Source organism: Tachyglossus aculeatus, chromosome 1 (assembly GCF_015852505.1).
Source record: "Tachyglossus aculeatus isolate mTacAcu1 chromosome 1, mTacAcu1.pri, whole genome shotgun sequence".
NCBI classification, from domain to species: domain Eukaryota; kingdom Metazoa; phylum Chordata; class Mammalia; order Monotremata; family Tachyglossidae; genus Tachyglossus; species Tachyglossus aculeatus.
The window spans coordinates 139,442,205-139,457,969 of NC_052066.1; the positions used below are offsets into that span (position 1 = coordinate 139,442,205).

Here is a 15,765-nt window from a genome sequence, read left to right on the forward strand (position 1 = left end):
ACTGGGGATGTGAAAAGCTGTTGTTCAGAAACCACTTAGCCGTAAATAAGAAATTGGAGACACTTGGCTTCCCGGAAAGGACCGGGCTCGATCCGTGACGTGTAGTTTTTCCGTCTTTGTCCGTGGATTAAACGCCTTCCTTCCAACGACGTCTTCTCCAGTTCCTGTGGAGCGCGCAAGAGTTGCCCAGTGGTGTTCAGTTCTTCCGGATCAGTCCAGACGGCGAGGAAGGCTACCCCGGGGAGCTGAAGGTTTGGGTGACGTACACGCTCGACGGAGGGGAGCTGGCGGTGAACTACAGAGCTCAGACCAACAAGCCCACGCCCGTCAACCTGACCAACCATACATATTTTAACTTGGCCGGTCAGGTAAGTGCCCGTGGCCCGGGTGACTCGCTGCAGGCGCCCTGGCCATGTACAGTGCTCTGCACACAGGAAGCGCTTAATAAATACCACTGATCGGGACGATGATGATGATGATGATGGCTCTGGCGGGCAGATAGGTTGGGCGCGGTGAGACACGGCCATGAGGGTCCCAGCATTAAACCCCATTTTCCAGAGGAGGAGGAAACTGAAGCGCAGAGAAGCACTGTGACCTGTCCGACGTCACACAGCAGACAAGTGGCGGAGCCGGGATTAGAAACCCAGGTCCTACTGACTTCTAGATTTGTGCTTTATAATAATGATAATGATGGCATTTATTAAGCGCTTACTATGTGCAAAGCACTGTTCACTGTTTACAGGGTGATCAGATTGTCCCACGGGGGGCTCACAGTCTTAATCCCCATTTTGCAGAAGAGGGAACTGAGGCCCAGAGAAGCTAAGTGACTTGCCCAAAGTCACACAGCTGACAATTGGCGGAGCCGGGATTTGAACCCATGACCTCTGACTCCAAAGCCCGGGCTCTTTTCCATTGAGCCACGCTGCTTCTTTATCCGCTAGGCCATGCTGCTTCCCAGCATTAATGCTTCCAAGGAACCAGGACTTTAGTAAAGTCTCTCTCTCAGGCCACTAAATGACCACCCAATGCTCAGAAAGTGCACCTCCCTGACATGAGCGATCGCTTTTCTCCTAGAATCAATCAATCAATCGTATTTATTGAGCGCTTACTGTGTGCAGAGCACTGTACTAAGCGCTTGGGAAGCACAAGGATATTGTCACATATTGCAAGCCCACAGGATGGGAGGCCCTGCCCAGAAGTCACCCCAGAATGGTTACACTGATCACCCAAGCGATGGTATTTAGTGAGCACTTACTTTGGGAAGTAATCACCTTGGGAATTTATCACCTTGTAAACTCCCCAGTGCTCAGAACAGTGCTTTGCACATAGTAAGCGCTTAATAAATGCCACTATTATTATTATTATTATTATTTGGGAAGAGCACTGTGCTAAGCACTCGAGACAGTAATGTACCACAGAATCGATAGACCCGTTTCCCTGTCCACAAGGAGCTTACAGTCTAGACAGGATGATAGCCAATAAAATAAACTACAGATGTGTACATAAGTGTTGTGGGAAGGACCAATCGGTGGTATTTATTAATAATAATAATGATGGCATTTATTAAGCACTTACTATGTGCAAAGCACTGTTCTAAGCGCTGGGGAGGTTACAAGGTGATCAAGTTGTCCCACAGGGGGCTCACAGTCTTAATAATAATAATAATAATAATGATGGCATTTATTAAGCGCTTACTATGTGCAAAGCACTGTTCTAAGCGCTGGGGAGGTTACAAGGTAATCAGGTTGTCCCATGGGGGGCTCACAGTTTTAATCCCCGTTTTACAGATGAGATAACTGAGGCCCAGAGAAGTGAAGTGACTTGCCCAAAGTCACACAGCTGACAATTGGCGGAGCCGGGATTTGAACCCCTGACCTCTGACTCCAAATCCCCTGCTCTTTCCACTGAGCCATGCTGCTTCCCCAATCACTTCCCAATAACTTGCACTTCCCAAGCGCTTAGTACCGTGCTCTGCACACAGTAAGCGCTCAATAAATACAATCGAATGAATGAACTAATGAATCGCCATTTTACAGATGAGGTAACTGAGGCTCAGAGGAGTGAAGTGACTTGCCCAAAGTCACCCAGCTGTCAATCAGCGGAGCCAGGGTTTGAACCCACGACCTCTGACTCCAAAGCCCGGGCTCTTTCCACTGAACCACGCTGCTTCTCATAAGTGCTCAGATTAAGCGCTTACTGTGCGCAGGGCACTCCTTAAAGCACTTGGGAGGGTACAGTATAGCAGAGTTGGTCGACACGTTCCCTGTCCACAAGAAGTTTATGGTCAACTTGTACTTCCCAAGCGCATAGTACAGTGCTCTGCACACAGTAAGCGCTCAATAAATACGATTGATTGATTGATTGATTGATTGATAGAGAGGGAGTCCGACATTAAAATAAACTCCGGGCGTGAACGTCAGTGCTGTGGGGCTGCGGGTGGGGTGAAGATCAACTACTTAAAAGGTCAACCGGTGCTATTTATTGAGTGCTTACTCTGTGCAGAGCATTGCACTAAGCACTCGGGGGTTACAGTAGAATTGGAGACACTGTCGATGCCCTGAAGGAATTTACAATCCAGCCGACAATCAGACATCACTCTGGCCCAGTGGGTTTGATAAAATGGGCAGCCCAGAGCCTCTGCCACCCCTTCCTCCAAATTCCCAGAATTTCCTGCCCGCTGAAACCGACCCTTTTTAGACTGTGAGCCCACTGTTGGGTAGGGACCGTCTCCATATGTTGCCAACTTGTACTTCCCAAGCGCTTAGTACAGTGCTCTGCACACAGTAAGCGCTCAATAAATACAATTGATTGATTGATTGATTGATTGAGCCTTGGCCTGCCCGTCATCGGAGGAGGTATCTGAGCCCAACTTGTAAGAAATGCATGGCGTGCCCTGCCCTTTAGACTGCGAGCTTCTTTCATTCATTCATTCAATCGTATTTACTGAGCGCTTACTGTGCGCAGAGCACTGTACTAAGTGCTTGGGAAGTACAAGTTGGCAACAAGTTGGCAAGACGGTGAGCCCGCTGTTGGGTAGGGACCGTCTCTATATGTTGCCAACTTGTACTTCCCAAGCGCTCAGTACAGTGCTCTGCACACAGTAAGCGCTCAATAAATACGATTGAATGAATGGAAGGACCTTGTCATGTACTTCTCCCTCTTTTTTTTAGTGGTATTTGTTAAGCGCTTCTATGTGGTAAACTTGTACCTACCCCACCACTCTTTAGTGGTATTTGTTAAGCGCCTACTATGTGCCAGGCACTGTACTAAGCGCTAGGGTAGATACAAGCTAATCGGGTCGGACACAGTCCCTGTCCCACATAGGACTCGCAGTCTTAATCTCCATTTTTCACATGAGGTAACTGAGGCCCAGAGACGTGAAGTGATTTGCCCAGCGTCATACAACATTCGTTCATTCATTCAATCATATTTCTTCATTCAATCGTATTTATTGAGCGCTTACTGTGTGCAGAGCACTGTACTAAGCGCTTGGGAAGAACAAGTTGGCAACATATAGAGATGGTCCCTATCCAACAACGGGCTCGCAGTCTAGAAGGGGGAGACAGACAACAAAGCAAAACATGTGAACAGGTGTCAAGTCATCAGAATAAATACAACAGACACGTATCAGAGGCAGGATGAAAACCTAAGTCCTTCTGATGCCAAGGCCCGTGCTCTAATAATAATAATAATAACAGTAATAATAATAATGATGGCATTTGTTAAGTGCTTACTATGTGCAAAGCACTGTTCTAAGCACTGGGGGATACAATGGGATCCAGTTGTCCCACGTGGGGCTCACAGTCTTAATCCCCATTTTATAGATGAGGTAACTGAAGCTCAGAGAAGTTAAGTGACTTGCCCAAGGTCACACAGCAGACATGTGGCGGAGCCGGGATTCGAACCCATGACCTCTGACTCTACCCACGAGGCCACACTGCTTCTGCACGTGCCCTCCACACGAAACCCTGTATGCTACAAAGATGATAATAATAATAATAATGATAATTATGGTGTTAAGCGCTTACTATGTGCCCACCACTCTACTAAGCACTGGGGTGGATACAAGCAAATCGGAATGGACACAGTCCCTGTCCCAGGTAGGGCTCACAGTCTCAATCCCCGTTTTACAGATGAGGTAACCGAGGCCAAGAGAAGTAAAGTGACTTGTCCAAGGTCACACAGCAGACAGGAGGTGGAGGCGGGATTAGACCCCATGACCTTCTGACTCTCAGTCCCGTGCTCTAGTCATTCATTCATTCATTCAACCGTATCTATTGAGCGCTCAATAGACCTATTGAGCGCTCAATCAATCAGTCAATCAATCAATCGTATTTATTGAGCGCTTACTGTGTGCAGAGCACTGTACTAAGCGCTTGGGAAGTACAAGTTGGCAACATAGAGAGACGGTCCCTACCCAACAGTGGGCCTATCCACTCAGCCAGTCCTGCTGCTGAAGATATATTCCTGTCGCCCCGTTCCTATGAAATAGGAAGTGAGTCATTTTGAGCTTCACTTCTTTCTTCCCCTGCCCCCCTGGGAAAGATGAGTATGACTATTGGTTTCAAGAGTATAGACTGAGCGACCGCTATGTGGAGACCACTGTATAAGATGCCTGGAAACATTTGAAAAAAACAGAAGACACGGTCCCCGCCCCTTGGGGAGCTTACAGACTAAGGGGAAGACAAATTGAATAACATGCAGTCGTTAAAATCAATCAATCAATCATATTTATTGAGCGCTTACTGTGTGCAGAGCATTCATTCATTCATTCATTCAATCGTATTTATTGAGCGCTTACTGTGTGCAGAGCACTGTACTAAGCGCTTGGGAAGTACAAGCTGGCAACCTATAGAGACAGTCCCTACCCAACAGTGGGCTCACAGTCTAAAAGCATGAGAATGTTAAAAAAAAAAAAAATAAGTCCACATGTGGACTTAATTACTTACTTACTTACTTACAGACTTACTAGACTGTAAGCCCATAGTTGGGTAGGGACCGTCTCTATATGTTACCGACTTGTACTTCCCAAGCGCTTAGTACAGTGCTCTGCCCACAGTAAGCGCTCAATAAGTACGATTGAATGAATGATAAATAAATCAAATAGAAATAAGGGTGCTGTAAATTAGGGTGCCCCGTGGCTGAAAGAATGGAATCAATCAATAGTATTTGCTTATTTTTAAATTTTTTTAATCATTCATTCATTCATTCAATCGTATTTATTGAGCGCTTACTGTGTGCGGAGCACTGGACTAAGCGCTTGGGAAGTCCAAGTTGGCAACATATAGAGATGGTCCCTACCCAACAACGGGCTCACAGTCTAGAAGGGGGAGACAGACAACAAAACCAAACATATTAACAAAATAAAATAAATAGAATAAATATGTACAAATAAAATAAATAAATAAATAGAGTAATAAGTGCGTACAAACATATATACAAATATGCAGGTGCTGTGGGGAGGGGAAGGAGGTAAGGTGGGGAGAGGGGGAGGGGGAGGAGGGGGAGAGGAAGGATATTCACAATTATTCAAATATTCAATATTCAAATATTCACAATATTTGTGAAGTGCTTACTATGTGTCAAACACTGTTCTAAGAGGGAGGCAGCGTAGGCTAGTGGATAGAATGGGCCTGAAAGTCAGAAAGATCTGGGTTCTAATGGAGTCAGAGGTCATGGGTTCAAATCCCGACTCCGCCACTTTCATTCATTCATTCATTCAATCGTATTTATTGAGCGTTTACTGCATTTGTCAGCTGTGTGACTTTGGGCAAGTCACTTCACTTCTCTGGCCTCAGTTCCCTCATCTGTAAAACGGGGATTAAGACTGTGAGCCCCCCGTGGGACAACCTGATCACCTTGTAACCTCCCCAGCGCTTAGAACAGTGCTTTGCACATAGTAAGTGCTTAATAAATGCTATTATTATTATCAATGCCAGAACCGCCACTTATCTTCTGTGTGACCTTGGACTAGCCACTTCACTTGCCTCATCTGTAAAATGGGGATTAAGAATGTGAGTCCCTTGTGGGACGGGGACTGTGTCCAACCCAATTAGCTCGGATCTACCCCAGGAGATTACCTTGTATCTACTCCAGTATTCATTTATTCATTCATTCAGTTGTATTTATTGAGTGCTTACTGTGTGCAGAGCACTGTACTAAGTGCTTGGGAAGTACAAGTTGGCAACATATAGAGACGGTCCCTACCCAACAGCGGGCTCACAGTCTAGAAGGGGGAGACAGATGACAAAACAAAACATATTAACAAAATAAAATAAATAGAATAAATATGTACAAATAAAATAAATACATAAATAGAATAATAAATACATACAAACCTGTATACATATATACAGGTGCTGTGGGGAGGGGAAGGAGGTAAGGCCGGGGGGATGGGGAGGAGGAGGAGGGGGAGAGGAAGGAGGGGAAGTAATTATTACAGTTCCTGTCACATAGTAAGTGCTTAACAAATACCATTTTAAAAAAAAGTTCTGGGGTAGGTACAAGTTTATCATGTTAGACACAGTCCCTGTCCAACATGGGGTTCACATTGTAAGTTGGAGGGAGGAAGAGTTTATGGAGTACTTGCTGTGTGCAGAGCACGATGTGGGAGAGTTCAGTGGATATGACAGGGTTTGGCACATAGTAAGCGCTTAACAAATATCACTATTATTATATAATCCCTGCCCTCAGGGAATGCCTCTTGGATCCATTAAAGGAGGGAGGGTTGGGGCTGGGTGAAACCGAGTGGGGATGGTGTCCCAGGAAAGGATACGCTAGAAGCAGTGATTTGGCTGCAGGAAAGTTGGGATGAAGGATGATAAGAGGTTTGTTTGGTTTGAACAAGAAGGCGCTATGAACAAGGAGGACGATTGTGAGCTCGTTTGGACAGGGAATAATAATAATAGTAATAATGATGGCATTTGTTAAGCACTTACTATGTGCAAAGCACTGTTCTAAGCACTGGCGAGGTTACAAGGTGATCAGGTTGTCCCCCCGGGGGGCTCACAGTCTTAATCCCCATTTTCCAGATGAGGGAACTGAGGCCCAGAGAAGTTAAGTGGCTTGCCCAAAGTCACACAGCTGACAATTGGCAGAGCCAGGATTTGAACCCATGACCTCTGACTCCACAGCTCGTGCTCTTTCCATTGAGCCACGCTGCTTCTCTGAACGTGTCTGATGTTATATCGTTCTCTCCCAAGCCCTTAGTACAGTGCTTTGCTCCCAATAAGTGCTCAATAAATACGACTGAGTGAGTGAATATGGAAGAGAAAGAGGAAAGGGGCATGGGCTAGGTGCTGGAGAGAATTGGAAGAAGAATAAAAGACAAGGATCTAGGATTAGCCACGTAATTATTGTATATTCCCAGACCTCTTATTTCCTGGCTTGATTGACTGTTACCATATTTTCCAGGCAGTTTGGTCCCATTGATCCATGTTCCGAATCAACTTCATCCTGTTTTTGTTGGGTCCGTCCATTCCCTCCATCCTTGTCTCCCCACCCAACAGAATGGAAGCCCAAAGTAAGAATATATATACCCCTCTCAGATTGGCATCTGGAGAGTTTCCAGTCCTCTCTCAGTCTCGGCTGTGGGAGGGAGGGTCCAGCAGAGGCCTGCCCATTCCATTCCCAGCTTGGCCAGTGGCTAGCGAGAGGAAGGCCATCTGCTATATATGTATATATGTTTGTACGTATTTATTACTCTATTTATTTATTTTACTTGTACCTATCTAATCTATTTATTTTATTTTGTTAGTATGTTTGGTTTTGTTCTCTGTCTCCCCCTTTTAGACTGTGAGCCCACTGTTGGGTAGGGACTGTCTCGATATGTTGCCAACTTGGACTTCCCAAGCGCTTAGTACAGTGCTCTGCACACAGTAAGCGCTCAATAAATATGATTGATTGATTGATTGATTGCTACAAGTCCAAACTCACCTGTGCTGAGAGTCGAGGGCGGAGACTCAGGTTTACCGGGCGGAAGAAGGCAAGGGCAAACGACTTCTGTATTTTACCAGAAAAACTCTATGGATCCACGACCAGAGCGAACAAAACCAAACATATTAACAAAAGAAAATAAATAGAATAGATATGTACAAGTAAAATAGAGTAATAAATACGTACAAACATGTATACATATTGCCAACTTGTACTTCCCAAGCGCTTAGTACAGTGCTCTGCACACAGTAAGCGCTCAATAAATATGATTGAATGAATGAATGAAATGAATGATTGCCGATGGAGGTGGGGCGTTCTGGGAGAGACGTGTCCCTGGAACCACTATGGGTCGGTGGTGACTCAACAGCATAAGACAAGACAATAATATTTAATGCTTCTATCAACTCCGTTATATTGTACTCTCCTAAGTGCTTAGTAGAGTGCTCTGCACACTGTAAGTGCTCAATAAATACCACTGATTGATTATTAAGGGCTTACTGGGTGCAGAACACTGAAATGCTGGAAGAGAGTACGCAGGGATTCCTCTGTCCCTTGCGGAGCTGCGGGGAAAGGGGTTTACAATTTAAGGGTGTGAGTCAGGTGAAGGAACTGGACTTAGACCCACCAGGAATGATGAAACATATATGTTGCCAACTTGTACTTTCCAAGCGCTTAGTACAGTGCTCTGCACACAGTAAGCGCTCAATAAATACGATTGATTGATTGATTAAAACACAAACCAGACAAGCATGCCCAAAATACGAACAAAATCGGTGAGGAGCTGTGGCTAGAGGAGCGGAATTTCGGGCTTCTCGGGACTCAGAGTTCAGGCACACGTGCAGCCATTAGTCTGAACAGTGCTTGGCACATAGTCAGCGCTTAACAAATACCATCATTATTATAATTATTCCTGGGGAGTTGTGGAGGCCTCATGCAGTGGAGGGCCGCAGGAACGGCTCATCTCGGTTCTGGAGGGCCCTGAGCCTGCCGGAAGCACAGATCCGGGGAGGCAGGAGGGAAGGAGTGCAGTTTCTCCATGGAGATGAAGTTCCCAAGACCACAGTTCCCAAGCTCTGGGGATTAAAAACATTTAAAAAATCTCTCTCAATCCTAACAGTGGTATTTGTTAAGCGCTCACTATGGACACGTTCAGTCTCTGGTACAAAGCACTGGGGCGGATACAAGCAAATCTGGTTGGACACAGTCCCTGTCCCACATGGGGCTCACAGACTTAATCCCTACTTTATAGATGAGGAAAACTGAGGCACAGAGAAGTGAAGTGAATTAAACCAAAATTTTTTTCCAATGGGACAGGTTTAGGGATTCAGATTAAGCTCTCGTTCATGTCAAATAATTCATTCTGTTGTACATTCAGATTAAGCTCTCTGAGGGCAGGGTTCATGTCAAGTAATTCATTCTGCTGTACTTTCAAAAGCACTTAGTACATACTGTGGATGCTCAGTAAATGCTTCTGCTTTTAATGAAACACCACACGTTAAATTATTCTTTTTTGAGAGTTGACATTCCTTTTAGAAATGTATTGCAAAGGAAAAGTATCATTAAAAACCCATCAGTTTCAAATTTGACTGATCCAAAGGCAGTACATTAGAATCCAGTGAAAATTATGCTTCCCCCGTTTTTAAATTTCAGCTGGCTTTAGGAAGACAGCTAGGGTTTTGTGAGCTGTCTTCTCACGTTTCTTCTTGAACCTTCTTCCTACTATGTGTTTTAGTAGCTGCGAAAGAGGGAAAGGAGCAGCTTCTACAATACCCGATTACACCCCTAATTGCAGTTTTTAGTGGGAGAGAAATCTTGGTAACCTCCAATAGAAATGAATATCATGACTGGCAGTTCGTGTTCTGGCAGTGTTAACTATCGCACAAATTTGAAAGGAAACCCAGTTCCCAATCTATTAGAGCTGTTTATGTTCAGTTATGCGCCTATTTTTATACTTTATTATTTCCCCTACCTGTAATTTATTTCAATGTCTGTCTCCTCCTGTAAACTGCAAGTAATCTTGGTAACCTCCGATAGAAATGAATATCATGACTGGCAGTTCGTGCTCTGGCAGTGTTAACTATCGCACAAATTTGAAAGGAAACCCAGTTCCCAATCTATTAGAGCTGTTTATGTTCAGTTATGCGCGTATTTTTATACTTTATTATTTCCCCTACCTGTAATTTATTTCAATGTCTGTCTCCTCCTGTAAACTGCAAGTGTCTTATGGTTTCCAGTTTCAAGTTCTTCTTCTTATCTGCCAACGCTAATGTATTGTACTTTCCCAAGCGCTTAGTTCAGTACTCTGCATACAGGAACTGCTCAATAATTACCATTGATTGATTGACTGGACCTGCTCCGGGTCTCCCCTCCACACTCCGGTAGCCCTGAACCAAGGTGACTGAACATCCTGACGGAGGTAGAACCTTTCAAAGATTTCAGGATCTGCCCCACCTCCCTTCTCAGGTTTCTTGGAATGCATTTGTGTCCCCGCCAAAATGATGGGACGGAGGTGCGTGCTCATTACTCTCCCCACCTTCACAGCCTTACTGAAGGCCCATCTCCTCCAAGAGGCCTTCCCTGACTAAGCCCTCCTTTCTTCTTCTCCCACTACCTTCTCTGTCGGCCTGACGCGCTTCCTTCATTCATCTTCGATCTCTCCGATTTCGCCGCCGACCTCTCGCCCGCGTCCTGCCTCTGGCCTGGAATGCCCTCCCTTCTCAAACCTGAGAGGCAATGACTCTCCCCTCCTTCAAATCCTTACTGAAGGCCCATCTCCTCCAAGAGGCCTTCCCAGACTAAGCCCCCCTTTCTTCATCTCCCACTCCCTTCTGCATCGCCCTGACTTGCTACCTTTGGTCTTCCCCCCTCCCCACCCCACAGCAGACTAAGTGGCAGAGCCAGGATGAGAACTGAGAAGCTGCCTGGCCTAGTGGAAAGAAGTCGGCTCTGGGAGTCAGAAGGACATGAGTTCTAATCCCGGCACACGTCTGCTTTGTGACCTTGGGCAAATCACTTCACTTCTCTCTACCTCAGTTACTCTGTCTGCAGAATGGGGATTAAGGCTGAGAGAGCTATGTGGGACAGGGACTGTGTCCAATCTGAACTGTTTCTATCCACCCTATCATCATCATCAATCGTATTTATTGAGTGCTTACTGTGTGCAGAGCACTGTACTAAGCGCTTGGGAAGTCCAAGTTGGCAACATATAGAGACAGTCCCTACCCAACAGGGGGCTCACAGTCTAAAAGGGGGAGACAGAGAACAAAACCAAACATACTAACAAACTAAAATAAATAGAATAGATATGTACAAGTAAAATAAACAAATAAATAAACAGAGTAACAAATATGTACAAACATATATACATATATACAGGTGCTGTGGGGAAGGGAAGGAGGTAAGATGGGGGGATGGAGAGGGGGGCGAGGGACGAGCACCCTAGTGCTTAGTACAGTGCCTGGCATTCATTCATTCATTCAATTGTATTTATTGGGTGCTTACTGTGTGCAGAGCACTGTACTAAGCGCTTGGGAAGTACTAGTCGGCAACATAGAGAGACGGTCCCTACCCAACAATGGGCTCAATCAATCAATCAATCATATTTATTGAGCGCTTACTGTGTGCAGAGCACTGTACTAAGCGCTTGGGAAGTACAAGTTGGCAACATATAGAGATGGTCCCTACCCAACTTCCCCACAGCACCTGTATATATGTATACATGTTTGTACGTATTTATTACTCTATTTATTTTACTTGTACATATTTATTCTATTTATTTTATTTTGTTAATATGTTTTGTTTTGTTCTCTGTCTCCCCCTTCTAGACTGTGAGCCCACTGTTGGGTAGGGACCGTCTCTATATGTTGCCGACTTGTACTTCCCAAGTGCTTAGTACAGTGCTCTGCACACAGTAAGTGCTCAATAAATACGATTGAATGAATAGGAGGGGGAGGCAGACAAAACAAAACATGTAGACAGGTGTCAAAATCATCAGAACAAATAGAATTAAAGCTATATGCGCATTCATTCATTCAATCGTATTTATTGAGCGCTTACTGTGTGCAGAGCACTGGACTGAGCGCTTGGGAAGTACAAGTCAGCAACGTATAGAGACGGTCCCTACCCAACAATGGGCTCATAGCCTACAAGGGGGAGACAGACAACAAAACAAAACATGGAGACAGGTGTCAAAATCATCAGAACAAATAGAATTAAAGCTAAATGCACATTCATTCATTCATTCATTTAATCATATTTATTGAGCACTTACTGTGTGCAGAGCACTGTACTAAGCGCTTGGGAAGTCCAAGTTGGCAACATATAAAGACAGTCCTTACCCAACAACGGGCTTACAGTCTAGAAAGGGGAGACAGACAACAAAACATGGAGACAGGTGTCAAAATCGTCCGAATAAATAGAATTATAACTAATGCCCATCATTAACTAAATAAAATAGTAAATATGTACAAGTAAAATCGAGTAATATATCTGTAGAAATACATACAGATGCTGGTGGGGGGGGGAAGGGGAGGAGGAGAGGAAAGAGGGGGCTCAGTGTGGGAAGGCCTCCTGGAGGAGGTGAGCTCTCAGTAGGACTTTAAAGGGAGGAATCAATCGTATTTATTGAGCGCTTACTGTGTGCAGAGCACTGTACTAAGCGCTTGGGAAGTACAAGTTGGCAACATATAGAGAAGGTCCCTATCCAACAGTGGGCTGGAAGAGCGCTAGTTTGGCGGATGTGTGGAGGGAGGGCATCCAGGCCAGGGGAAGGACATGGGCCGGAGGTCGACGGCGGGACAAATGCCCCAGTTATTATTAATTATTATTATTAGAACCCAGGCCCGTGCTCTTTCCACTAGGCCATGCTGCTTCTCTGTTCTCCCACCTACTTCATCATCATCATCATCAATCGTATTTATTGAGCGCTTACTATGTGCAGAGCACTGTACTAAGCGCTTGGGAAGTACAAATTGGCAACATATCGAGACAGTCCCTACCCAACAGTGGGCTCACAGTCTAAAAGGGGGAGACAGAGAACAAACCGAACATACTAACAAAATAAAATAAATGGAATAGATATGTACAAATAAAATAAATAAATAGAGTAATAAATACGTACAAACATATATACATATATACAGGTGCTGTGGGGAAGGGAATGAGGTAAGTCCTACTTCGACCGTGAGCCCCACGTGGGATAGGGACTGTATCTGGCCTGATTAACTCGTATCTACCCCGGCGCATAGAACAACGCTTAACACATAGTAAGCACTTAACGGATGCCATCCTGGGAGGTGGGGAAGGGAGGGAGGAGGGATAGAAAAGTGTCTTTGCAAAGGAAGGGTGGATCGAGGCCCCAGCTATGCCACGAGGCAGATTTTAGGGGGAGCAGGGAAGGGTCCTCAAAGTCAGGGATCCCGTTTTTGCGTGCATTGCTCAAGAGGACACCTCTGCACCTCAACGATGAAACGCAGAGCCCCGACCCATCCGAGAAATGGTGGGGAAGTCGAAGAGCATTTGCCTAAGAGGAAGCGTATCTGTTTCTCGAAGAAAGTGGTTTTCGGTGTCATCGGCGCCAGTTTCTGCTTTGAAGTTTTAGGCGCTTTGGAGTTCCCATTGGGTTTTTTTTTAAAAAAGAAGAAAAATGGCTTTCAAAGCTGGTAAACCGGTGGGGATCGTTTTTTGTTTCACCCCGGGTTTCACCGAAACTTTGCTAAAAGAGCTGCGCCTGGGAAATTTCAGGCGACAAAGAATAGTGTTGGCGTCAGCAAGAGGAAGTTGTAACGGAAATCTTTATGCAACCCCAACTCGTATTCACAAGGAATAATAATGGTATTTGTCAAACACCTACTATGTGCCACGTGGGACAACCTGATCACCTTGTAACCTCCCCGGCGCTTAGAACAGTGCTTTGCACATAGTAAGCGCTTAATAAATGCCATCGTTACTATTATTAGTAGTAGTAGCACTGGGGAAGATACAAGATAATTAGGTTGGACATAGGCCCTGTCCCACATGGGGTGGGACATCACAATCTTAATCCCCATTTTACAGATGAAGCAATTGAGGCCCAGAGAATAATAATAATTGCGGTATTCATTAAGCACTTACTACGTGCCTAGTATTGTTCTAAGTGCCCTGGTAGATCCAAGATAATCAGGTTGTGCATAGTCCCTGTCCCACATGGGGCTCGCAATCTTAATCCCTATTTTACAGAAGAAGCAATTAAGGCCCAGAGAATAATAATAATAATTGTGGTATTCATTAAGCACTTACTATATGTCTAGTATTGTTCTAAGTGCTCTGGTAGATCCAAGATAATCAGGTTGTACATAGTCCCTGTCCCACATGGGGCTCACAATCTTAATCCCCATTTTACAGATGAAGCAGTTGAGGCCCAGCGAATAATAATAATAATTATGGTATTTATTAAGCACTTACTATGTGTCTAGTATTGTTCTAAGTGCTCTGGTAGATACAAGATAATCAGGTTGTACACAGTCCCTGTCCCACATGGGGCTCACAATCTTAATCCCCATTTTACAGATGAAGCAATTGAGGCCCAGAGAATAATAATACTAATAATTGTGGTATTTATTAAGCACCTCTATGTGTCTACTATTGTTCTAAGTGCTCTGGTAGATACAAGATAATCAGGATATACATAGTCCCTGTCCCACATGGGGCTCACAGTCTTAATCCCCATTTTACAGATGAGGTAAGCGAGCCACAGAGAAGTGAAGCGACTTGCCCAAGGTGACACAGCAGACAAGTGGTGGGGCCGGGATTAGAACCCAGGTCCTTCTGATTCCCAGGCCCGTTCTCTACCCAGTCTGATATGCTGCTGCCCAAGGTGACACAGCAGACAAGTGGTGGGGCCGGGATTAGAACCCAGGTCCTTCTGATTCCCAGGCCCAGGCTCTAGCCACTAGGCCCTGCTGCTTCTGGAACTTGCAGAATGTTTATTATCAATCAATCAATCAATAGTATTTATTGAGCGCTTACTGTGTGCAGAGCACTGTACTAAGCGCTTGGGAAGTACAGGTTGGCAACATATAGAGACGGTCCCTACCCAACAGTGGGCTCACAGTCTAGAAGGGGAAGACAGAGAACAAAACCAAACATATTAACAAAATTATTACTATCATTATTATTATTATGTGCCAAGCACTGTACTAAGAGCCGAGGGAAATACGAGGTAGGTCAGACACAGTCCCTGTCCCACGTGGGGCTCAAAGTCGAAGTAGGAAGGAAGGTAGGTATTGAATCTGCTGTTTACAGATGAGGAAATCAAGGCACAGAGAAGTTAAGTGAGCCCACTGTTGGGTAGGGACCGTCTCTATATGTTGCCAACTTGTACTTCCGAAGCGCTTAGTCCAGTGCTCTGCACACAGTAAGCGCTCAATAAATACGATTGATTGATCAAGTGATTCACCCAAGGTCACCCAGCAGGCAAATGGCAGAGCTGGGATTAGAATGCAGGTCCTTTGACTCCCAGGCCCGAAATAAAAAAAATTCTCGCAAAATACAGTGATAACAAAGTACACTGCAAGACATAACAGGCTCTATATGAGCTTGCAATTACATAGTTAAAAACAGTCAAACAAGAGGGGCACGGATTATCAATCCAAGCTGTGCTTGCTTTCCAGGTTGGTGTGCGAATTGGCATTTCTCCCCGAGAAGTTTCGTAAGGGCTTGGGAGGAGAACAAGACGATGGTATAAATTGGCTATAAAGCGCTCAGTCAGTTCTCCCACTCCTACCTTAGCTCACACGGATTTCCTTCTACAACCCAGCCCACATACTTCGCTCCTTCAACGCCAACCTACTT

The 15,765-nt window shown here is 45.0% G+C and overlaps 1 protein-coding gene across 1 annotated transcript in view; it reads left to right on the top strand.

Moving 5' to 3' along the window:
• GALM (galactose mutarotase) overlaps positions 1–15,765 on the top strand; it is an 88,394-nt gene that overhangs the window by 23,155 nt on the left and 49,474 nt on the right. The window contains exon 3 of the mRNA XM_038750724.1: positions 162–368. Coding sequence (XP_038606652.1) covers positions 162–368 — 207 coding nt within the window. The remainder of the gene's footprint in view (positions 1–161; positions 369–15,765) is intronic.